The sequence below is a fragment of the Mirounga angustirostris genome, unplaced genomic scaffold (assembly GCF_029215605.1).
Source record: "Mirounga angustirostris isolate CCGP_5_RB_7025 unplaced genomic scaffold, mMirAng1.0.hap1 SCAF_8, whole genome shotgun sequence".
NCBI lineage: Eukaryota > Metazoa > Chordata > Mammalia > Carnivora > Phocidae > Mirounga > Mirounga angustirostris.
This window is the reverse complement of record NW_026991716.1, coordinates 119,587,434-119,612,930: the sequence shown is the minus strand read 5'-3', so window position 1 is coordinate 119,612,930 and position 25,497 is coordinate 119,587,434. Positions and strand designations below refer to the sequence as shown.

At 41.8% G+C, this 25,497-nt stretch overlaps 1 protein-coding gene across 6 annotated transcripts in view; it reads left to right on the top strand.

Moving 5' to 3' along the window:
• The window catches only part of NHSL1 (NHS like 1), a 231,404-nt gene extending 207,203 nt beyond the window's left edge, over window positions 1-24,201 (top strand). For 4 of the 6 annotated variants that reach the window (XM_064598154.1, XM_064598155.1, XM_064598159.1 and 1 more), the window contains exons 4-8: window positions 2,676-2,868; window positions 7,154-7,285; window positions 13,145-16,375; window positions 16,891-17,023; window positions 21,365-24,201. In XM_064598154.1, coding sequence (XP_064454224.1) covers window positions 2,676-2,868; window positions 7,154-7,285; window positions 13,145-16,375; window positions 16,891-17,023; window positions 21,365-22,100 — 4,425 coding nt within the window. In that variant the 3' untranslated portion in view covers window positions 22,101-24,201. The remainder of the gene's footprint in view (window positions 1-2,675; window positions 2,869-7,153; window positions 7,286-13,144; window positions 16,376-16,890; window positions 17,024-21,364) is intronic. The other 2 variants (XM_064598156.1, XM_064598157.1) reach the window with 1 other exon arrangement.
• Window positions 24,202-25,497: the final 1,296 nt, after the last annotated feature.

Below are 25,497 nucleotides of genomic sequence, written 5' to 3'. Positions count from 1 at the left end.
TCACATTTGTATATAACTTTATTCATTTTCTTGCAGATGAAGGGAGTACTTTATAGAACAGATTACCTTTGAAAGTTGTCATACTGGGCTATCCTTGGTGATTATCCCATGGCAAAAAGACTAAAATACAGTACTGTTTCATTGTGATAAGTTATCAATCCTGACACTATCAGCCAACTAAAAGCAAAGTAGGTTACGAGGGCTGATGAGCACCATTGAGATGCACACAAACTGTGAAACAGTGCTTCATTCATCATCTCCCTTGGCAGACGTCACGTGGAAAAGGGAACCCTCTCTGCAGGATGTCACCCTGCTATTTATTCTCCATCAAGCTGCAGCTTTACTTTTCTTGCTATTAAACCTCTTTCGTTAGCATGTGCTTCCCATGGTCTTCAAAGCTTGTGCCATATTTCAAGGTGATCTGAAAAATTATTTCTCTGTGTACATCAGAAAATTGGAGTAACCCAGTTTACTAGGTTGAGATCAGTCTTCAGTGTCCTGAAACTGTCATGAAATTCTTACATAAAATTAGTTTTTATTTACTTGTGTGTGTGTGTATGTGTGTCTCCATCTCAGGAGAATATATAAGTCAAATTTAAAAAGAGTGTTACAAGTGCAAAAAGGCTGGAAATTATTTATTTATATCACTATGGCTTAGCTGCTGCTGCTGACCCCAAAATTTCCTTGATTGTCTTTCAAGGATCTGTAGGAGTTGTACCCATTTTCCCAGAAGTGGATCAAACATGAATGGATATGGTGTAATTTAGTATCATAATCAGATGTCAGTAACATATGCTCATCATAAGTTGAGTGTATTTATTTGTCAGTTTAATTACAAACATTATTTCACATTTTCCTTTGGTGGGAAAGAAACTAGAATATCATTTTACATGTTTTATATATCAAGAATATAAAGTAAAAAATAGAATTGTTTAATTATGGTTTATTTTATATCATTTATTTCCACAACACCTTTATTATTGGTAGTGTTTTTGCAATAAAAGAAAAAACTGGGTACCTGTCAATTCATGATTTTGCTTTCCTAAAGTCACATTTTATTACCATTACCTTCATTTCCATAAGATTTGTCATAGACATTTTCATCGGTATCATCTCAGATGTCTTAAGAGTAGCTCTTTGGGAGGTTCAGGAGGTAAACGGACAATCCCATTTTACAGCAAAGGAAACTTTAGGGTTCAGGAGCAGCCTGGAGGTCACTTGACTTGCAGGTATAAAGTGAATAGACTCCAGTCTTTGGATTCTTAGTCTAGACCTTGTCCCCAACACCAAACCATTTTTGCTGGTTCTTCTTTAGTCTTTTTTAAATTTGTGGAGGGCTGGTAGTTGTAGAATAAAAGTAGATATTTTGCAGTAAGATGAATCCAAGAGTAATAAACAGTGATGACAGTGTTCTTCTAAGTGATTGAAATTTCTAACTGGTGCATTTCTGTAAGTTTCTTACCAGTGTCCTCTTAGAAACTTGCATTAAATCCAGAAAGGTATCAATGCCTGCTTTTTAAAGACAGATGAATCCTCACAAACATAACGTTGAATGAAAGAAGTACGTTACCGAAGAGAATGTACACCATGATTCCCATTGGTCAGATACAGGCAAAGAAAGCTGTGGTTTTAGAAGTCAGGAGGGTAGTTACCTGTGTGGTTTGGAGGGGGGAGTGTTGAACTGACTTGGGTGCTGGTGCTACGGTACTCCCTTGGAAAGGTTCATTGACTGTTTATTCTTAAGTAAACCTCTTTTAAATGCCTTACTTCCATAGGTGGAAAGTTAGTCAAAATGCTTTCAACTCGAAGAGCCGTGCTTAGACATTTGTTGTATGTTGTAAACTGCCATTTCCCAACAAAAGCCACTTACCCTTATTTGGTCATCATTGCTGTGTGCGAGCACACTGCATTTCTTTTGCGTTCTTGGAGCTGCTTTGCCAAGAACCAGCTGCCCAGCAGCCACAGCGAAGTCCATCGGAAAGTGCTTGCCAGAACAACTTTCTTGCTTGTGCTTTTTAAGATGGTGTGGGAAGAAAGATCCTGAGGAAGGGCTCCCCAGTTAGGATGTTAATCTGTATCAAAACAGACCCTGCCAGGAATGTTTTCATGGAATTCTGATAAGGCTCAGAGCAGAGAGCTTCAGTCAGCTTCTTAGAATTTAACAATTTCACACTGATTTTTTTCATATAAATGGTTTCAGAAGAGCACACATAGTTGAGCAACAATAGCTTCATCATTTCAGAAGTGTTCCTTGAGGTCAGTGCCTAAGAGAAATAAGATTGAGGCTAGAAATTACTGTGAGCAAATAAAATTTTAATAAAAATGGAAACCAGCCACAGCCATGATGTTTCTCTAGGCTTCTCGTGGTAAACTAAATCCATAAGCTTTCTGACCACAATAAATAGAGGAAAAGCAGGAAGAACTGAAAAGATACTGTGGGTCAGCAAAACCTTTTGCAGTCCTCGTGGTTTAGAGACTAAGGCCACTGTGTGAATCATATATATATAACCAGTCATGCTCAAGATGAGTTTCCTTGCAAACCATTGCTTCTTTCTTAAATGTTACCTTTTTTTGTTTGCTTGCTTGAAATCAGTTTAAAATTTTTTTTAAATAAGAAGTGTATTTTTAAATGTTTCTCCCAGCTGTTTACATCTTCCTCCTTTTTTTTCCTGCAGTGTTCTATTTCTTCATCAGAAGAAGAAAGATTTATTTCTATCAGGAGACCTAAAACGCCAACGTCAAGTGACTTCTCTGACCTTAATACTCAAACAAATTGGACCAAGTCACTTCCCTTGCCAACACCAGAAGAGAAGATGCGACAGCAAGCCCAAACAGTCCACGCTGATGTGGTTCCCATTAACATAACTGGTATGCTTTGCTTTGCAGATAGCTTTCTAAACATACTTGGGAGAATGATTTTGGCTTTTGTTTGTTATATGCTTTTAGCTCCTCATTTATACGTCAAAGGTAAAAAGCTGTATTCTGGCTTCCTGCTCTTTGTTTAGTGAAAGGAATATTAAAACTTGTATACGGGCGTGCATATGAAATAATTTCTTGCTTGTTAGAGCACTGTATTACCAAAGGTTGATATCATGGAATTCATCAAAAGTGTGTGGGTTTTTTTTTTTCCATTGAATTACTTAAAATATCTAATTTTAAATATTCTGTTTGAGAACATCTTCTAAACGTGGTCGTAGGTAAGAAAACAATGACATGTTTCCCTTCTAAATGGCTATTTTATGTAGTGTTTATGGAAGTGAAGAAATAACAGTTTTGTGATATTTCTAAATGATAGATTTTTTTTTTGTCTTCTCAAGTAGAAAAAGGGAAAAATGGCTTAAAATAAGAATATCAAGTGAATTAACAATAAAAATTATAAAAATATTTTAAAGTCAATAGGATGGTAAAATTATATCTTGATCCCCATAAATTTGAATTCTACAATTCAAATAAAAATCAGTTCCTTCTGAATATAAAATACTTAGAATATGTTATATTAAGTTGGATTATGAATATTGCCAAACATGAAATTCAAGTTCTTTTAGAATATTATGCTCAGGTTTTAATCATCTGTGATATTTAAGGGGACGAATAACAAGGTACGTAAAGCTCAAAGGCAATATTTCACAAACTTAGAGGAGTTGTTAAAAGATTAAAAGTAAAAATTTTCTTGCTTTATTAGTTCCAGAGCTCGCAAAGAAGATAGGTCAGTGGTGTACCAAGTATAAAATAGATGTGTTAAGAGTTAACATTGGACAGGGTGTCCAAGAGGAACAGATTATTAATAATCATCATTGATAATAAGTCCATACAAAGCATGGCCTGTAGGGCCAGAACCTGAAAAGAACCAGGTGATCAATAAGGATGAATTTTCATAAAAAATTAGGATGGAAACCCACAGCACCCTTGCTATACTTCTAAAGCTACCACTTTTGACCGCTGTTAGAAAGGCTTGTACGTGTTGATAGTTATTGAAGATGTTTTAAAAACTTTACAGATGTTTAAAAATTCCATTTAGAATAAAAATGACATCTATTTTGAATCGTAGAGAAATTTAGTAAATAAGTGCATGAATTATTTTAAATTCCATGTACATTTTCCCATACTTACTGTTCTTAAGCCTAAAGGAATAGCATAGTATTTTATTCCATTTTCTTTGCAAATAACATTGTGATTTTCCCAAGTGTGATTCTCAGGCACCTAGGTCATATCTTTTTAAGATCATTTTTGTAAGTAGCTGTGTTTCAGAATAAAGTGTGTTTATTGCTTGATGGAATATGTGAACACATACTTTCTGTAAGAAAATGCACTACATTATTTGATTGATTAAATGCAGCAGAAACATAATTACATTATATATGATTAAATACCTCAGAAGTAGTATTATAAGATAAGAAGATTGTGCTATGAAATATGACAGTCCTTAATGGAATTAGGATAAATGCATTATCCTGAGATTAGGAAATTTAAAACAGAATAACTATAGCTTCAGAAATAAAGAATTATTTGCAATGAAATGCATTGTAACAACAGTAGACAATGCCATTTCTTTGAGTGGTAATTCTCTCCTGTTGATTACTAAGTAGATATGAATTACATAGAGTTTAAAAGGAGTCCTTCAGATACCACATAGGAAAGGTGAATGACAGTAAAGAAATGAGCAATATGAGTTGTGTCAAAAGCAATTTACTTTTGAGTGATTAACATTTTCCAAAATGTAATAATTAAATATAATACCTAATTACATATTTATTGATCTATCTTCTGGATCCATGTGTTCACATACACATATATTTCATAAAGAGATGATTTTTCTAATATTCTGATATAAAGAAGCATTATATTTAAATTTTTCACTTTAAGCAATTGACATAGGTTATATAGCTTCCTGCTCTTTAAATGTTATATTTCTGAAGCCCTGGAAAACTTTTGAGACTAAAATGTAGCTTCCCATAGGGAATTTTCATATGTTCATTTATTTGGATGAACATTGACCCTCTAGTTCGATTTTTCAGTCAGGTTCAGCAGGGAGAAGAAATGTCGATAAATATACTATCCAGAGTGAAGCCGGCCAGGCATAGAGGTAGAATATTAGCACAATGAGCTGCCAGCCTGAAAATAATTTAATCCCTTTAGTCAGAGTCCTGTAGGGATTCATCATGTTCTAGGGATTCATTATGTTTCAAATGAAATGTATATATGTGTAGGTTTCATATTCTGTCATGTGGGATAACAAGTCTTCCACCTGGAAGATAAATAGAGTGGGTAACCATGCTTCAACAGTTTTGACAAACTGGCTTTGTACTAATGTCTGAATTAGCTAAGTTTATTTCTAAGTAGTAACCATGACTAAGGCTGTTTTTCAATTAAAGGGAGTGATTCATTTCCTCTCAACAGGTATTTATTAAATGCCTGCTTTGTGTCAGGCGTCGAACTGAGAGACGCAGGTGGTGCTCAGATATGTGAGTCATGGTACCTACCCTCCAGAAATGTTTAGTCCACCAGGAGGGACAGACCTTTTGGGTCATGATGCAAGATGGAGAGTTCGGTGCCTTTAACAGTGTATGTCTTAGATGTCCATTCTCATGGTTGGTTTCTTAACTTCCTTGGAGTTTGGGTGGTTTACCTTTGGTTTTTTTAGGAAGTAAAACTAGAGAGTAGATGTAACTATCAATGTTTTGTCTGTTCTTAATCCCTTGATACAAGGAAATTGTCTTCCTCTGCCGCAGGAACTAATGGACCATTGAAGTCATGACTTGCCCCTTACAAGCACCATATATGCTATTGCACATGGTGATGCATTTATCACAGCGATGGCACCTTCTGGTGTCTTACTGTCTTCTCTCAATTGTTTCTGGTTTTCTCCATTAGAAACAAAGTTGCAAGCATTTTCAAAGTTGCCAGCATTTATTTAAGTTTGTTGCTTTGTAGGTGAAATGTGTTTTGATCATTCAGATCTTTTATCGTCTGTATAGATTAGATAAGTTTCTATTTACAATTTATTCCTATTTAAATAGAGGGTACACTGTTTACAACATACCCACTTTGAATGTATGTCAATATTGCTAAAAAGAGTGAATGTTTTTATACTTTCTTTTACAACGTAAGAATGATGGAAGTATATAATTTATGTACATATATATTTTTAAAATCTCTTTTTGAGAAGAATAACCATTAAAAAAGACAGTGCTATAAAACTTTCTTTAATTAAACTGGCAAATAATTTAAAGCAGACCAGTCAGTAACTAATACTGTGTCATTTTATGGTTTCCCATTGGTGTGTTAATCACACAAGCTCAGAATGTAGAGATAAAAAAAAAGTCCTGTGGATGTGGCATTCTAGGTTTGATTGCAAAATTACTGGAAATGTCTGAATTAAGATCAATTGTAAAAGGTGATTATGAAACAGAGAGAAAGCAATTCAGCTTTAACAACAGCGTGCTACTGGGTCTCATTGTGGTAAAAGTACTTTATCATTATAAGGCTTTTTTTGGTCATGATAGTTGTATCTCACACCATAGCAATTACCAAATTGTCTTTACCAATGTCCAAATTGGTACTTTCCTTGTATCAAGGGATTAAGAACAGACAAAACATTGATAGTTACATCTACTCTCTAGATGTCTTTACCACCTTCCCTGACTGAAAGAAAAAGCTCTTCATCCAAGAATCCTTGATTAAGTTGTTTGTATCATCACAGAGGACAAGACATTATATTGCTCTCTAGAGATAACCAAATGAACCCAACATGCCCATTGCTGTCTCATGTACACTAATGTAAAGAGTGATTTCAGTGACCAGAGTGCTTATGTAAAACACTTCCAAAATGACCCATTTTTTAAATAACACAGAATCACTCTTCAAGTGCGTTATTAACAGATTTGCACTTGTTACCGCAGCATGTTTGCAAATGAGATCAAGGTAATTCCTTTGGAAGGACACACACCTGGAAATGAAAAAAAATAGCCTTATGATGATAATCTGCTTTCCTTCCTTTTTTTTTGTCCTTCAGCATTCATTTATCATCATATGACTGGCTAACATCATTATTAATACCTTCTTATCATTTTACAACAAGCTTCTGGAAGAAAGTGCATGGTGTCGGCTTGCTTGAAAATAACATTGCTTTGCTTATTCTACTACTCTATATTAGGGGAGAATTTCGATCGCCAGGCCAGCCTTCGGCGGTCTCTAATTTACACAGACACTCTGGTAAGACGACCGAAGAAAGTCAAAAGGAGAAAGACTATTACAGGAATCCCTGACAACATACAGAAGGAGCTAGGTATGGCTCATCAGAACTGTATTCTGTTGTCCCTCATTACTGCTCAGCATTACAACGCTAACCTCATCCTGGTGCTTATGAGATCAATACATTCTGATAGCCGTTTGGTGTCCCCAGAGGGACAGCTTCTCTCCTGAGTGAGGCACTGGGTGCAAGTCTTAACATCCCGTGCAGATGATTTGTTGAATTTTGGTGACAGGAAGAGCTTATATGAAAACTTTTAACTGGGATGATGGAAATGTATGGTAATGTCCTCATCTCTGTGAACCTTGCATATTGGGTATTTCCACAATGAAATTCACCTTTCATTTAGATCTTAAGTGTTCATAAAACTGAAAACTCATCCTAGGACTTTAAATTATGAATATGGACTTCACTAGTCATACTGACAGTGTTGGTGGCATTTTGTCATCAAAGAGATAGCAGTGTGGGATAATTAGTAAATTTCGGGACACTAGGAAATAGTCATTTGTGTTGGATAGTGCCTTAATGGAACTTCCAATGAAACAATGTCAATAGGTTTCTGGTCAGTACTTTTCAACCTGTGATAAAAACAGGAAAAAAAGACACTCCCCCTTTGGGGGGGGGGGCGCTGGTGGAGAGGGTTATTTACTTCATAATTCACTTACCTGAATTATTTCTGCTTATCTTTATATATGCTTTGGATAATCCTTTCTTTCTATATTCACTTCCTCTCTCTGGGTTTTAATGGGCCCATCAGGGATGTCTACAGAGGCAGCCGAGCATATCAGTCAGGGGCAGGCACTCTGATGCCAGGCTGCGTGGACTTGAACCCTAGCTCTGCCACTTACTCTCTGGGTAGCCTCAAGCTGGTTACTTTACCTCTCTGAGTCTACTTCCTCATTCAAATAATGTGGTTGGTGATGCTAACAGAGCGTATCTCATAGAGTTGTTTGAGGACTTAATGAATTTATACAGATGAAGCACTTGGTGCCAGGTACTGTATGTTTACTCTATGTTAACATAATAGCTGCTTTTATAATTAGTGTAGAGAATGTAATAGTACCTATTTTGAAATTTACCTCTTTGTCTTCAGCCAGCCTATGGAGGGATTTCCTTAGAGTTGCTTTCACCTGATGTTTTTACTTTTATTTACTATTGAAGGTTATAGTCTAGAAATGCAGAATAGTGATTTCTGAACATGCCCAGGAGCCTTTGAGTCAAAATGAGTTTATCCTTGCTATGGCGATCTATCTGTTACAGCACTTTGAGGTGGCATTGCAGCTTCCGAGCGCTACAGACATTGTTCCCATGTGTTTTTTCCCAGTACCCCTGCTTAAATGCCTTGTATTAGGGATGGAAGGCTCATTCTTCTTTACCTGGTATTCTCTCTTTTACTGCCTTCTGGTTCTACAGTATGTACGCTCCGCCTTCCAGAGTGAAGCCACAGTGGGACAAGAATAGCAATGCTTTGCTTTTGCTCTAGGTAGTTCCAGTGACCCAGATGACATACAGGTGCCTGTCTTATTTCATAACACAGGGTTTTATCACATACAAAGGCAAGACTGCATCCACAGGATTTATGAAATTTGTCTTTGGTTCGTGCCCCTGCATCTGCTTCCAGATCTGGGCCAGCCCTCCTGGATCTCATTCTTTCAGACTCTTTATTATTTTTTTTTTTTCCCTTTAGGTGACAGCTAACTAATGTGAGAAACTAGTACATACTCTTATGTTCAGTAGATGCTTAATGGGCTAATTTTTTACAGCACTCAGGTAACATTTATATTTTAACTGATCTTGTAGGGGACATTCTTTAACCTGAAGGAATGACTTTAAAGACAGATCCTTTGTGAGATAACAAGGTTGATATTTTGAGGTAGTCTACATTTTAGTGGCTATACATCAAAATAGGTAAGTTTTGGATGGCTTTGTTTTGTTTTGTTTTGTTTTAAGATTTTATTTATTTATTTGACAGAGACAGAGACAGCGAGAGCAGGAACACAAGCAGGGGGAGGGGGAGAGGGAGAAGCAGGCTTCCTGCTGAGCCGGGAGCCCGATGTGGGACTCGATCCCAGGACCCTGGGATCATGACCTGAGCCGAAGGCAGTCGCTTAACCAACTGAGCCACCCAGGCGCCTGGATGGCTTTGTGCAAAGAGTATAAGAATAGTTTGGCCCAGGTAAAGATATATATACACACAAGTATTCAGTATGAATTCTCTCTCTGTCTGTCTCCCCCCCCACACTCTATACATGTATATATGTAATATGATTTCTAGAACCTCAGAAATACGAACTTTTATCACTTTTATTACTAAACCAACCAGTATGGAGCCAATAACTCAGTTGCCTCTTTGACCTTGCTAGAGTGATCTGATCAGCTAGGTAAATCATGTCTTCTATAATTTTATTTTTAAAATAAATGATTGAGTCCCTGGGGCCCATGTTCATTTCTCTTTTGCATGTAATATAGAAACACCAGTAATGCTGGAGGAAAGCAAATAGCTTTCCCGTATCATTGCATTGTGATTGCCAAACAGGAGACAGTTGATGTCATTTCATAGTCAGTGACATGACCTGGATCCTAGATGGTGGTCAACTGAGACAGCTGTATCTAAGTTAGAGCTACTTAAAAAAAAAAAAAAGAAAGAAAGAAAGAAAAAGACAAATAACAATGTAGTTTTATAGATAGGCTAGTTGGAACGATTGATAGAGTAAGGGAAAATAACATTTAAATACAGTAACATTTAGCAGAAAATTTGGATCATACATTTTTTTTTCATTTTATGACTTCTGGTTGATCTTCCCCTTTCTCCCCAATATTTTGTACTTATAAGGTATCTGGTGTTTCAGAGTTTTGTACTACCTAACTAATGATTCTCAAAAACAGACACTTAGTATTTTCCTTAAAAAATTAGTCTTTTCTAGATATGAAACATAGGGAATTTGTCAAACAGATTAGATAAAAAGAGAAATGATTATCTGAAAAAAAGACATTCACTAGGAAAGATACTTGCTATTCACGAGACCTTGCCCAAGTTGTTGGGGATTTGGATTTGTGAAAATCTAACCAGAGATTCTTCCAGAATTAGTTGATTGTGCTTAATTGCATGTGGTTTTCACTTCAAAATCCATAAATAGTGAGCTCTAGAGGTGAGCCACTTTATAATGCTAAGTTAAGTATGATATTTACTGTTTCAAGCAGTTTATGGCTTATAATTTGTTGCCTTCCATTTAAATGAACCAGACAAAATTTTTAATTTTTTATTTACTCTTATTATCTTAAATGTACAAAGAAACATATTTGAACAACCCACCACAAGGTTTCATCTTCTAGGATCAGGATCATTTTGTTGTTATATCATTATATTTGGCTACTGAATAGTTTGGATACTCCTGGAACAATAGCTCTTCCCCAAGCAGAAAAAACTTCCTTTAAAGGAATTCCCCTCTTGGGGCACCTGGGTGGCTCAGTCGGTGAAGCATCTGCCTTTGGCTCAGGTCATTATCACAGGGTTCCTGGATCAAGCCCTGCGGCGGGCTCCCTGCTCAGTGAGGAGTCTGCTTCTCCCTCTCCCCCTGGCTCATGCTGTCCCGCTCTCTCTCTCTCTCTATCAAATAAATAAATAAAATCTTTAAAAAAATAAAGGAATCCCGTTCTGAATAATTATTGATAGTTTGTACTAAGAACATTAAGAGCATAAGACCAGACACAACTTTTTAAGAATTCACATATTAAACCTTAAATTAACTGACCTGTAGATATCTGTCATCATGTTTTTTTTGTTTTGTTTTGTTTTGTTTTTAAGATTTTATTTATTTATTTGAAAGAGACACGGCAAGAGCAGGAACACAAGCAGGGGGAGTGCAGGAGGGAGAAGCAGGCTTCCTGCTGAGCAGGGAGCCCGATGTGGGACTCGATCCCAGGACCCTGGGATCATGACCTGAGCCGAAGGCAGATGCTTAACCAACTGAGCCACCCAGGCGCCCCTGTCATCACACTTTTTACATGTAAAAACATGTTTTTTAAAATTGGACATCCTTGTAGTATTATGTAATAAGTAAAAAATATATATAATTATTTCTTTACATTATATTGTAAAATCAGATACAACCCATCAAGATTTTTCACAGCACCTTAGAGGTCTATATTTGTTTGCAGATCTCTTTTTATAGTCTGTTTCTGTTATTTAATTCTAGTCAAGGTAGCATTCATTTGTGTCCTGTAATATGTAACACTTTTTGTACTATGAAAATATTGAGGATCTGTTTTGGGAATAGAACTACAGTGGTCCCTATGATCGATGATATACTGTATCTTGAATATTTGGAGCCAAACTGGTGCAAACTGATACAGCCAAACAAGTCAATTTCCCACCTTCTGAAATCCCAAGTGGCAAAAACATCATCTTTTGTTTTCCAAAGTGGACTTCTCTCCTGCTCCTGCCCATTGGCCCACTTCCTCTCTTTCTAAGGGAGAACCTTATGTGTATGTGTGTGTGTCTGTGTCTGTCTGTCTTCAGTGAGTGTGCCTGGCAGAAGGTAGGGGGAGGAAATAGATGCTCTCTGCTAAAAGATACAAGTATGAAAATATTCTCCATCATCACAAGTGAAAGAACAAGCACTTTATGCTTTATTCCTCATAGGATGACATCTCCTTTGTGGTTCATACAAGAAAATCACTGCCATATTTGTAATATCCTTTGCTATTCAGATGAGCAAAAGGCTATAAAGCCTTATATCCAGTCAGGGACATGTGGTTAATTCATGTGGGATAGGGAGGGAGTTCCCAGGAATCCTGTCACTACCAGTGTCCTTGCCTAGGTGAACAGCGATGCCCGCAGCACTCAGCTTGCATTGCTCAGCAAAGCCCATACTTGAGATTTTTTTAAGTTTTTGAAACAATGTAGAGAGAAACTGGTTATGCTGTTATTTTTCAAGATTTAATGTATCCTAATGGTTACAATGCATGAATTGATTCTCTATCTCTCTCTCTTTACACTTCCGCTAAGTTGTTGGTTTCATGATTTTTTTTTTTTTTTTTTAAGCTTCTGTTCCTTTCTAGGTAGCTTGAAATCTAACTGTTATCTACACTTAAGGGTTTTTTCCTCATCCATTTCCCTCTCTGTTTGGCCCTCTTTATGCTTTTTTTTTTTTTCTCCTTTAAATATACCTACTCTCAGTTTGGTTGTAAAGCTCCAAGAAATGAATAACCCTAATTTGAGGAAATGCTCACTGGATCAGTTCCTGCTGCTTTTTCCCTACCAGAACACAACAGATTGCTATTGGATTTTGAATGTCACTGACAGACAGATGACAATGGTGTAAGATGAATAATGAAATGTTTGAAACACAGATGGGCCTGTAAATCATTTTTTCTTAGGATTTCCTTCTGACATAAAAAACGAATGTAATTAACACCGTTCTATACCAGTACCCCTTGTAAATGGTCTCTCTGTAGCCTACTGTTGAACCACTCCATTCATCTGTCTTTGGGAAAGACGGTCACAGCTTGATAGATGCTCTGCGCAGTCACCTGGTGGGTGATAGGCCACCTTGAAATCTATACCAAAAGGAGGTTATTTGAAAAGTAAATCTTCCACTGAGCACTCAGCCTTGATCTCAAAGAGAGTAACAGAATTCCATATGTAGCCTTAGTCTATAGGAGGATTTGAAGTACAAATCAAGAAAAGTACATGAAATTCATAATGAAGGTTTTTACTTTAGGAGCTGTCAGTAAGTATTTAAACTCTCACTCAGGTGCCTACAGGAGAAAAGAAACTAGATCAAATAGAAAATATATATATTTTTAAGTACAGCAGGGTAAGAAGGGGATGAGGGTACAGGTGATGAACTAAGATATTTTTAGATAACAAGTCTCTTTCTGCTTTATCTCCAGCATCGGGCACTGGCCAAGATGATGTCGGTGGTCACTCAGGGTACTCCCCAGACCACTGCTCCACACTGGGAAGGCTTGATAGCTATCGGTCTGCGGGGCTGCGCTCAGAAACTAGGGACTCCAGCTGTCAGACTGAGGAAGTGAAAGTTGTACCGCCTTCCATGAGAAGAATCCGGGCACAGAAGGGTCAAGGCATTGCTGCCCAGATGAGCCACTTCTCAGGCTCCTCTGGGAACATGTCTGTGTTGAGCGATTCTGCGGGCATTGTGTTTCCTTCTCGCCTCAGCAGCGATGCTGGTTTCCACAGTCTCCCACGTTCTGGGGCGAGGGCGAGTGTTCAGTCCCTCGAGCCACGCCTGGGTGCCCTGGGCCCCACAGAAGACCTGGATGGCACTTACCCCTACCAGAGCGGTCACAACCCACAAGGAGATGAAAATTTAGGAGGTGCCTCAAGGACTGGAATGCTTTTGAGGCCCAAGTCCCAGGAACTGAGGCATTTTGAGAATGTCATCAGCCCGGCGTGTGTGGTCTCTCCTCACGCCACCTACTCCACCAGCATCATCCCAAATGCCACACTCTCTTCCTCTTCGGAGATTATTATTATTCACACTGCTCAGAGTTCAGGACCACTGGACAGTAAAATTACCAGCTCCTCTTCATACACAAAGATCAAATCCAGGGACCACCTCCTCTCCAGGCATGCTAGTAAAGAGGATCATCAGTCTCCCAGTGGGAACTGGATGGAGGGTCACCCCAGCATTCTTTCACAGGCCTTAGATAATTCCCATTCCCCCGCTGCAACCACGCTGTTGTCCCTCTGTGACTCAGCGGTCTCTCTAAATACTCTAGCAAATCGGGAGAATGGATCCCAAGCCATGAACTATAACTGTAAAAACAACCTGAGCTCTCCAGCCCACACCCAGGATGTTGATGGCAAGAGTGAGTCCAGTTATTCTGGAGGCACGGGGCCTGGCAGCTCAGAGCCCTGGGAATACAGTGCCCCCGGTAACGGGCAGGCATCCCCACTGAAGGCACATGTGGCAGCTCCTGGCTACTCCACTCCCGGAAGTAATGTGAGCAGCTGTAGTTTGGACCAAACTTCCACCAAAGATGATGCCAGGTCCCTGTATTCAGAGGAGCACGATGGCTACTACACGTCTATGCACCCCGACCCGGAACACGGATCTGGAAACCAGTACGGTAGCGATGACTTTGGGAACCCCAGGCACAGTGTGGTCAATGTTTTTGATGGGAGAGCTCAGAAGAACCAAGGGGACCGGTCACACCACCATGACAAGTCCCTTTCGCGAAACATCTCTTTGAAGAAAGCGAAGAAGCCGCCTCTGCCACCCTCTCGGACGGACTCCCTGCGCAGGATTCCCAAGAAGGGCGTCCAGTCGAACGGGCAGGCGCTGAACGAGAGTCTGATCGCCTCGCTCCAGCACTCGCTGCAGCTGAACCTCCCGGGCAAGGGCGGCAGCTCGCCCTCCCAGAGCCCCTGCAGTGACTTCGAAGAGCCCTGGCTGCCTCGCTCCCGCAGCCAGAGCACGGTGAGCGCGGGCAGCAGCATGACCTCGGCCACCACCCCCAACGTCTACGCCCTGTGCGGAGCCACACCGGCGCAGAGCGACACGAGCAGCGTCAAGTCCGAGTACACGGACCCTTGGGCTTACTACCTTGACTACACCGGCATGCAGGAAGACCCCGGGACTGCCGGCCGGGGCTGCTCGGCAGGCGGCGGCGCGCCGGCGGGGAACGGGCCAGTCCACCACGTCCAGGAGGGAGCCAGGACCGTGGTGCCCCAGGTGCCTGGTGGCTCTGTCAAACCAAAGATCACATCGCCGGAGAAGCCCCACAGAGTCACTTCTCCGTCCAGTGGGTATTCCAGCCAGTCGAATACACCCACAGCACTCACCCCTGTGCCTGTGTTTTTAAAATCAGCGTCACCAGCGAACGGGAAGGGGAAGACCAAGCCCAAGGTGCCAGAGAGGAAGTCCTCTCTGCTATCTTCAGTATCCATCTCCTCCTCGTCCACGTCTCTGTCTTCCAACACTTCCACGGAAGGAAGCGGGACCGTGAAGAAGCTGGATTCGGTGCTGGCCCCTCCCCTTGCTGCTGCCCCTCTCCCTTCTCTTCCCTCACCGTGTCCTGCCGACAGGTCTCCTTTCCTTCCTCCTCCCCCACCTTTAGTAGAGTCCCCTGACGGCTCTCTGCCTCGGTCTCCCCTCTTCCCCCCTCCACCGCCAGAAGTTCTCATCCCCTTCTCTCCCCCCACCAGCGCATGCTTTCCTCCTCCCCCCATGGCACCTAGCCCCCTTACTCTGGGTGCACCTTCTTCCCTGCCGCCGGCCCCCGCTTTCGGACCCTCCTCAGCTCCCCCGCCTGCCCCACCCCTTGACCCCAAATGGATGAAAGATGCCAGGCCTTCTTTTAAAAAATCTGGCCAGCCAGATTGCTCCTGGGAGGCCTTTCGGCAGCCTTCTAGCAAGGAGGAGGGCAGCAGACCCCCCATGCCCCTGATAACCACGGAAGCGTTGCAGATGGTACAGTTGAGGCCCGTGAAAAAGAACTCAGGAACCGAGCAAGCACTGTTACATGAACAAGTATCTCAGGAAAAACTAACTCCGGTTGTTCCCCAGTATCATTTAAAGCCATCTGCTTTCTTGAAATCCCGAAATAGCATAAATGAAATGGAGAGTGAAAGCCAGCCTGCCTCTGTGACAAGCTCGCCGCCGACTCCTGCCAAGAGCTTGAGTCAGGGTCACCAGGACGGTGCAGCCGAGCATGGCCTCCCGAGCCGCAGCCTGGGCAGCGCCGGGGAGGCAGAGACTGGGCCCGGCCCCAGGGCCACCCCGCGCCAGGAGCCCCCCGGCCCTTCACCCAGCAGGAAGCCACCCCCCATTTCCAAGAAGCCCAAACTGTTCCTCGTGGTGCCACCTCCACAGAGAGACTTCACAACGGAGAACGTGAGCGGAGCATCACCTAGCCCCACGAGGGGAGAGGCAACAGAGAGTTGTAGAGCCGGGGCTGGTGCTGAGGAGACTGGCTCTGGCAGCTCGGTTCTTGAGGGAGGAGCCGCAGGATCTGCATCCCTGGGTAGAGTGAAAGCCAATGTCCCCATGGTGCAGCCCGATGCAGCACCAGCCCCCTCTCAGGAGGAGCCAGGTGCCAGGAACAGTGCAGATGGTGGGGGCAACGTGGAGAGCTGCCTGTCGCTACAGGACGGAGGGCGTGAGTATGCTTTTCTCTCATTCCCCTCCGACCATATGCAGCAAGGCACAAGAGAGGGCTAGTGCGTGCTCCCGGGAAAGCCAGCAGCATGTGGGCTGCCCGTGTGCCTCACACTTGGGTTACCGACTTGGCATTTTATGAAATTAAAAAAAAAAAAAAACCCTAAATCTCAGGGTATTGCTTACTGAACGTCAGAAAATAGAGGGGTAGGGTGGTCTGCAGCAGACAGGGTATTAAATAGCAGTGAGCAGTAATCTCCCTTCTGGAGAGCTGCAGAGAAATGTTACAACAAAATTTAAGAGAGATTCAGTAGGAGTTCTAGACTTCAACAGAAAAGAATGAGCTTTGGCTCTTGTGATCAAAATAAAAGATCAGACGACAGAGCCCGCTGCCTGCCTTGCCCTGTGGCTTCTCCGTTAGCGGGAATGGCAAGCCCAGCAGAGTGGGAAGGCTGGCTGAAGACTGAAATTCAAGTCACTTGTGCGAGCTGCGTGTGTCTGCTTGCTTCTCTGTAGCTGGGGTTCCAGAGCCTGACACGGCTGGTCCTTCCTCGGAGGCCTGTGACTCCCTTAGGGAAGAAGGGAGTGATGAGGTGATGACCCCCAGTAGACCCCGGACCACAGAAGACCTTTTTGCAGCTATTCACAGGTATCTAAAACTCCTTCCTCTTAATTTTGATCAACTCTACGAGTCTACCTTTCTAAATGGTTCCTCAATTTGTCTTCCTTGAGTTTTTTTCTCTGTTACCCATTAGCTTGATTATTTATTTTTAGTGTGTTTCTATATTTTTATTTCCTCTGACTCTCAATTTCTGTTTTACTTTGTTCCACTGATTTTTATGATGACGTGGGGGGACAGAGACTCCATGTGGTGCCTTCTGCTTGGCACTGCGCTTGGTGGCAAGAAATGCAATGTGTCAGTCATATGACGGAGTATTTATAAGAATTGGATTCGAGCAACCGATAGTCCAGTCCAGGATGAGCGATGCTGTGTTTTGTGGACACAAGATACACAGACCAGCTCTACAGGACGTTTTTCCTAAAGGTGTTTTTATTTATTTTTTTATCTTTGTTTTACAGAAATAGGATTTTTTAGTGCAGTTGTCTTTGGCTACTTAAATGTTTCAATACAAGAATACATTCTTTTCAAAGCAGGAACGGAAGGAATCAAATTTGTTAGTGTATTCTGTTAGTGCCATCTACTGGCGTGAGAAATTGTTGGGTTTTTAAAAAAATGTAGATTTTTCAAAATAACTGCCTGAACTGTTTTGCATGTGGTCACCTTAGAGAGTGAATATGATTTAGCACGAAAACTATGTATATTACCTTTTTTCTGGTTGTAAACAGCCTGTACTCACAACAGTGTCATTGTAAGATAAGATTGTATATGTGCAAGGACTTTCAACCACAATGCTATATAAACCCTTTGCTTCCTTCTCGACTTCTTTACCACAGTATTTTCAAATAATTCTTATGAATGTCCTTATGCTGCCAAGGCCATATACTGCACTGAATGGAGTTCCCTTTTTTTTTTTTTTTTCCTGAAACAAAGAATCCTAAAAAATCATTTGATTCTCTATATAAACAACCTTGTGTCAGGACTGTTTCTCCAATTCTTGGAATCTAACTGAAAAGGCTGTTGCGTGAGATGAAAAGCATAGGGCTGTCCTGATTTGAAATCCCCCATGCAGCATATAAATATCTAACTTGGGGGAGAGGGGTGGAATCAAGCTGGGGAATTAGGTGTTTGTCAAGAATTTTGTTCTTTACCTCTTGGCCCTAGTATTGGTATAATATCCCAAAAGATCCTAAAGACCGCCTCTTTAACATCATCTGACTGGTATCTTTGATCTCATTAGAAATAAAGAAGTAAATAGATATTCATCCTTTCTGATGGCTGAGTAAAATTAAAGAGGGCACATGATATGATGAGCACTGGATTTTTTATATTCAACTTATCAATCATTGAACATTATATCAAAAACTAATGATGTACTATACCTTCGCTAATTGAATTTAAATAAAAAACAATCAAATAAAAAAAGAAAGAGGTAGTTTCTTACTAAATTATTTCTCAGCACAGTGAAATGAAAATGCTCCATCCTTTGAAACCAACTTTAGTGGCATTTCTAGAAGTTTACACAGATGTTTCTAACTCTAACCATGCTAGACACATAATAAGCACTCAATAAATATTTTCTGAATTAAATGAAACCAATTGGAATTTAACTCTTAGGAATTCTTCCAAGACTCAGTGTCTTTCATTTAGTCTGGAATGCACTGGGTTGCTAACCATGTAGGCATATGTATTTATAGTAGCAGTCCACAGAGAAGACGCATTGCTGGTTGCTTTGTGTACCAAATAGCTTGGTCTCAGTGAGAAACCCAACTGTTGTTGGGCCAAGTTACTATGTGCTTTTCTGAAAAATATGCCAAAGGTCGTGTCCATATTTTACTTTGGGAAGCTTCTTAAGGCGCTGAGAAATCTGTGGTTTCTCCTACTAGTGAATTCTATCTACCGCAGATGTGGAAATCAGCCAGTCTCTATTATTCTCTGTACACATGATAGAAATAAAGGCCAAGTATGGATCGCAAAGAGAGCAAGGACACCTGCTAAGTTTTGTTTTAGCATTGATAATGTATTAGCAGACATAAGAAAAATCCATGTGAAGTCTGTGATTTTTAGGGCTTTATTTTATTTTATGTTCTTCAGCACCTAAGCTAATAATTTAAAAGAAAGAGTATCTAAACTGCACCACAGCTTTCAAATTTTATAATGCAAATTAATTCACTTCAGATTTAAAGCCAGATGGAAAATGTAGAACACCAGTTGAGGTGTGAAATTTTTATATTCATTGAAGTAATTAGTTTTCAAGCCAGTGTTAACTGTTGGAGCACTTTTTATAGCCATCTTCTTTAGAAATACACACGTATGTGCAGTGTGTACGCGCACATAGACATGTGTATATGCAGAGAATTCATATGTTTAGATTGAATCCTCATTTTCAGGGGGCAACTGCGCTTGAGAAACTTTTATAATTTCCCCTCTCCTCTCTTAATTTGAAATCCACAGTTAAAGGCCATAACTTGAATCAAGTGTAGCCGTGGCTTGATGTGGGTCTCAGTACACCCTCACGTTTTAAAACCCAAACAAAAACGGAGGCTACAAAGCAGTCCCTGCAAGGATCAGATGAACAGAGGTGCTTTTGAGAAGGAGCCTCCAGAGGTTGTGAGGTCATGCACTATAGGTGGAAAGATACTCTGTCACGTCCTAGTTCTTGGATGAAGCTGTGTGGCTTCACTCTTTGGCCTCAGTCACCTTCTCTGGTCAGACCAAACGAACTAAAGTCATTTCCAGCTCTAAGATGCTGAGATGTTATTATTTCTGGGGGTTTTGTGGGCTGGTCGTTAACGTAGTCCAGAGCGCTGCTCTTGGTTGACAACTGAGCAGAGCCATCAAGCCAAAGTCTCATAGGCCAGGCTCTGCAGTCTCAAAGGGGCTGGTGCCACATCGGCTCTGGCCGCCCTTCAGACTTCGTATTCAGTCCTCACCACTTCCTGTCTTCTGCTTTTTGGGGGGCGTCTTTTTGGCCAGAAGCCTGGAAAGGGCCCATCCTCCCCTGTACCTGGCTGTGCAGGCCAGGTCAAAACAGCCCTGAAGCCTGGCCGGGTGGCAGGAGGGAAGAATTGTATTTCCCTAAATGACACTCCTCCATGCCTGACACTTGATGGCTGTTATTTGCTTTCATCTTTGTTGATAAAGTGTGAACTCCCTACTGTTATTTCCCTTTCCCGGTAGGAAACTGGATCAGAAACTTTAACTTGCCCAAGGTCACAGAGCAAGGAAGCTTTAGTGTGGGATTTAACCCAGGTCTGTGTGACTCCAGAGGTTCTTTATCTCATTGAGTCCTCACAAACCTATGGGGTTAGTATCCTTACCCCCCTTTTGCAAGTATGAAAGCTAAGTTGCAGCATCGGTGAGGAGCTTGCCCAAGGTCACACAGCTAGAAGTTGGTAGCATTCAAATTCAGTTCTTTATCTGTATATACAATAGCATCCTCTTTATCTTTCCCTGCTGCATATTCTAGAATTTTATAGCAAACAAAGAGATACAGCCATATCTTTATTTTATTAAATGTACCGAGTTTCCATAAGGAACCTGCACTTAGCCGAAAGATTCCTTGCAGACTGAGTTGTTCTTATGAAGAGACCAGCAAGGGGCCTCTTGGCTCATCTGCTTTATTACCTCTGAATCACTCTCAGTACAAAACACATGCAACAGTGAGGTTCTTAGAGACTGAGGACAAGAAACACCTCCAGGAAACGTTTTACTTTCCCTAAAGGCCCCTCCTCTTTCACATCCCACCCACATTCCTTAGATTTTCTTGATAGGTTAGAGGTTTTCTGAAGTCAGTCAGGCAACAGGATGTGGTGTGGAAGGCTCACTCTTGCTTTCTGGAAAACTGGATTTCGAGAAGTTGACATACGGTCCAATAAGAGCCAAGGAAGACTGGTTTTATGTCAACCTCTGGAATGATTAAGAATGCAGAGCTGTAGAGTCGTTCTAGAACCTGAGGTGGGAGCTTACCTCAGGATGGGGATATTCTGGGGTTTGGCTTATCTGTTAGCGAAGGGCTAGCACCAAACAAGAAAAGAAAGTAGAAAAAAGGATGGTCAGCACTGAAATGCTCTCAGGATCTGTCCAGTATAGGAGAGTTAGATAAAATATGACAATTATTCGAAACTTTTGAAGTGATCCTCACCAAAATAAGTTAACAGGATGTCTGAGATGTGTTTCAAAATAATCCAGTGAGGGTCGAGATGAAAGAAAGATGGCCATAAGTTAATCATTATCGTAGCTGGGTCAGGGGCTCACATGATAATACAGTGAACTATTAAAGTAACTCTTAATAAATGGTGACGTGCAGTATGACTGACATCCCGTGGCCCACTGGGAATTAACCATTATCTTAATGTTATTAAATCTCAGATCCAAGAGGAAAGTCCTCGGCCGTAAAGATTCAGATGACGATCACTCCCGAAACCATTCTCCCTCCCCTCCAGTGACACCCACCAGTGCCGCCCCAAGCCTGGCGTCCCCAAAGCAAGTGGGCTCAATTCAGAGAAGTGTTCGTAAGAGCAGCACCAGCAGTGACAACTTCAAAGCTCTGCTGCTAAAAAAGGGGAGTCGGTCAGACGCCAGTGCCCGCATGTCTGCAGCTGAGATGCTAAAGAACACAGACCCTAGATTCCAGAGGTCAAGGTCAGAGCCTTCGCCAGACACGCCCGAAAGCCCATCCAGCTGCTCCCCAAGCAAGAACAGGAGGGCCCAGGAGGAGTGGGCCAAGAATGAAGGCTTGATGCCTCGCAGTCTGTCCTTTTCCGGCCCCAGGTACGGCCGCAGTCGGACTCCACCTTCCGCAGCCAGCAGCAGGTACAGCATGCGGAACCGGATCCAGAGTAGCCCCATGACTGTCATCTCGGAAGGCGAGGGGGAGGCCATGGAGCCTGTAGACAACAGGGCTCGCTGGGCCCTGGGCGCTGCCAGGGGGTGTTCCCTGGATGGACTGGTGGGGGGTGAAATGGACAAGGGCAGCCTGCTCTGTGGCGGGGAGCCGGCCGCCTCGCTGCAGGCACAGGGTCCTGGCCCCGCAGAGGGGACGGTCAGCGCCCAGGGCACAGATCCAGCAGAACAGTGTGGAGGTCGTCTGCGGGAAGAGAGCTAGGGACATGAGTGTGAATCTCCCAGGTAACGGTGAGGGAGGCACGCAACACGTGGCCCTAGGAAAGCCTGACAGGTACCCTTCCCTGCCTGGCCCGTGGATCCCACCCAGCGTTCATGCCGTGGGCCCAGGCGCCGCCAGCCCGGCAGCGGAAGGCGAGTATCACGTAGGACTCACTTGGCACTTGCCCTGTGGCTTACAAGCAAGTAGAAGCTTAACTTCTGAAAGTGCTTCCTGGGGAAGATTTTTTTTCCTTTTTCCTTTTTTTTTTTTTTTTTTTGCTAAATTCTGGGTGTGTATGTGGAGGGGTGTGTGTGTGTGCGCGCGTGCGCGCATTTTGACCACTTTTTATTTAAAACACACACACATACAGCATGTACAGAAGTAGGAGAAGGAAACACAGTTAAGCTGGGTAGAGGAATGGAGGCTTCTGGACTAGGCAGTAATAATTACTTTAAAAGTATTACATTTTGGGAAATTAGTGAGTTCCCGAAGAACGAGAGAGAGAAGCGTTCCTTCTAAGCAAGAGGGGGCTGTCGCGCAGGTGCCACCGCAGAGGACACATGGATGTGGGCCCCGGTGCGCTTTCGAGGCGAGCCATGCCGTGATGAACCCAAAACGATGGGAAAGGGCTAACTGGCTAATGGGTTCAGGTACTTTTTTCCCGGGGTGGGAGGGGCTTTCTCTCTTTTTTGTGAAAATGGGAAACACGTGGGGGGGGGCAGCACTGTAACTCGGAGCCTGCTGCTCTGCAGCCACAGACACACGACTTTGAGCCTGACTTTGAGACACGTGGGTCCTTTCGTACTGCTCCTTGAGTAGCCACGGAGGCGGCCTTGGAGGCAAGCGCGACGGTGCGCACGCGCAGAGGGTGAGAGCCGAGGGGGCGTGCGATACGCTGCTGGAAGCCATTTCCCGCTTATTCAATGAGATTCTTTTTCAGAATTAAATTTGAAAACTTGCACTACAGAACTGTGGGTGGAGATTTTCCTTGTACGACTGTTTTTACCAGAGTTCAAACTTCCATTTGGCAGTTTCTTATCACTTGAAACGTCAACATTTGCTAACTTTTGGATATCCTTTTGGTTACACCAAAGAAAAAGGTATGGCTATTTTTTTCCTTGAACTGCCTACAGTATCATGTCCTCATTTAGAAAGGTTTATCAGAATCGATTATATATTACCTTACTTGGAAGAAAATACTGAATAGCTCTTGTTAGTCAAACTAATACCAATTGGCAGGGCTTGGCTATTAATTAGCCCTGGGAAATGAGTTTTTAGATTAAAAAGATTTTTTGCATCATCTGGTTTGTGAGTTTTTATATTTTTTATAAGGAATTGAGTTGGCTAATTACCTTCTAATCTTCTCCAGTTAGAATTTTAATACTCTTAGGCATGGGAGAAAAGTGTGTAAAGTATTTATTTTTATGCCCTATTCTTGTGACCTCCTTCTCCCACTCCCTCCCAACTGACGTGTACTTGGACTCCTGTATTTGTTGGCTAAGTAAAATAAGTCTTGTCTTCTCCATTCGAAGGACCTAAGAGGACAATACTGAGATTCTTGGCCTGGGTACAATGCAGCTGCCAGTGGTTATCTTTTTGGGTATAAAAATGTAATTGAAAAGTTGGACTAACAGGCCAGATTATCAAAGGGTTTGTTATACTTTACAACTTTAGATATCCATTTTAGACAGGGCTTTGAGACAAAAACAAACCTAAAGAATAAGACTTCTTCTGTTCTCTGAAGAAAACAAAACACTTCTTTTCACACAACCAGAAATCAAGACCTAACATTTGGCTGAAGGCTAAAGGACTTTTTACCATTTGGAGCAATTGTCTACTACATTGGGCACAAGGATTTTTTCTTCTCAATTTTAGAAAAGTGGTGTTGGCTTTTGAATATGAAATCTTCTCATAGCTCCCTAAGGAAGATTAGAATGTACGTGAATAATCAGAAAACTTTAACTTAATATATAAATCACTTATGTCAAAGGTATAAACAACATCAAAACTAACTATAAAACTATTAAAAAAAATCCCCGTTTTTAAAGAAAAAAACATCAGGTTTTAAAATTTGCTTTGAATAAAACAATTGTAAAGTAAATATTTGAACGTTATTTCTTTTTGTTTGTACACGCAGTTTTGAATAATAAGGTAGGTTTCCTTTCACGGAACTGTTGAGTGCTTTGCTGGATACAAACAGAACAGCAGTGAAGACCAGAAGGCTCCTGTGGGAGGTGGGGACCCAACAGAGAGGAGATAGAACATCACAGACACTGTGGATGGTGCCATCTAAAAGGACATATGGAAAAACAACTCTGAATAATGTCCTATCGACTCTTGAATAAAAAATGAATAATGTATTGACTGATAGTTCAGGTGATGTGGCATGTGGAGGGATGCGAGAACTTTTCACAGGAGTGCATGTGGAGACATAGGGAGACAAGAATCTAGACTCACCCCTGAAACCTATGGTGTCTTTAGCTTTGCTGCTTTATTTCTCTGTGAGGACTCGCTGCTAACAGACCATTTCATCTTTAAAAATTCAGTGAGCGTAGACGTGTCACCCTTCCTTATATCCTGAGACTGTAAGTGCCAGATAATCATAGAAGCCCTAGGGCTAAATTATTTCCCCCTTATTTGTCCTGAGAGTTGGGGGAGAGACAAATGACCACGTGGTCTGTCAGTGGGAAGCCTCCTCAACTTTGGTCTGATTTCTGCCCTCCTACTTCTGAAGAATGTTGATTGAAACCATTGTTCTCCTGTGGGGATGTGAGTATATTCGCATGGGGAGTCACAATGACAAGGGGAAGAAAGGAGGCATTTCCACATCTTGATCTGGGCACCGTGCCCAGTTCTGTGTTGGGCATCCTGGTAGGACAGGTGAAGCATGGGATTGGCTTTATTGGTTCTGCCTTAATGTGTTTTCAGCATATTAACTGAAGGTGAATAACCGTTTATGTTGCTGAGATTCCATCATGAAATGAGTACAACAGGATAATATACTTGGGTGGGTATTAGGATCTTATTGGGGGTTGGGGTTGGAAAGAGGGTCTTTCGAACAAAACGTGACCTGGCTCTTGAGGTCCGTTTGATTTTGAGACCTGTTTTTCTGTAATAAGCTATTCAGTTACTGTAATATAGTTTCTTTCAATGAGCTGCTCTAAACTACCTTCTACACAAAGCAAGCCTTTACTCATAGAAAAGCACTAGAGCGATCTAGTCATTTGTTTGGCAATGAAAAAAAGCCCTTTATTAAATACTTCTAATGTGCTAGGTAAAGGTGAGGGAGTCCTAGGATTAAAAAATGTGGCTGAGAGGCTTCAGATCTAGTAAAAAAGACACACACACTGCCAACTGTCCTGTAAAACGTGTCAGACGAAAAGGAAGAATGGGCTCC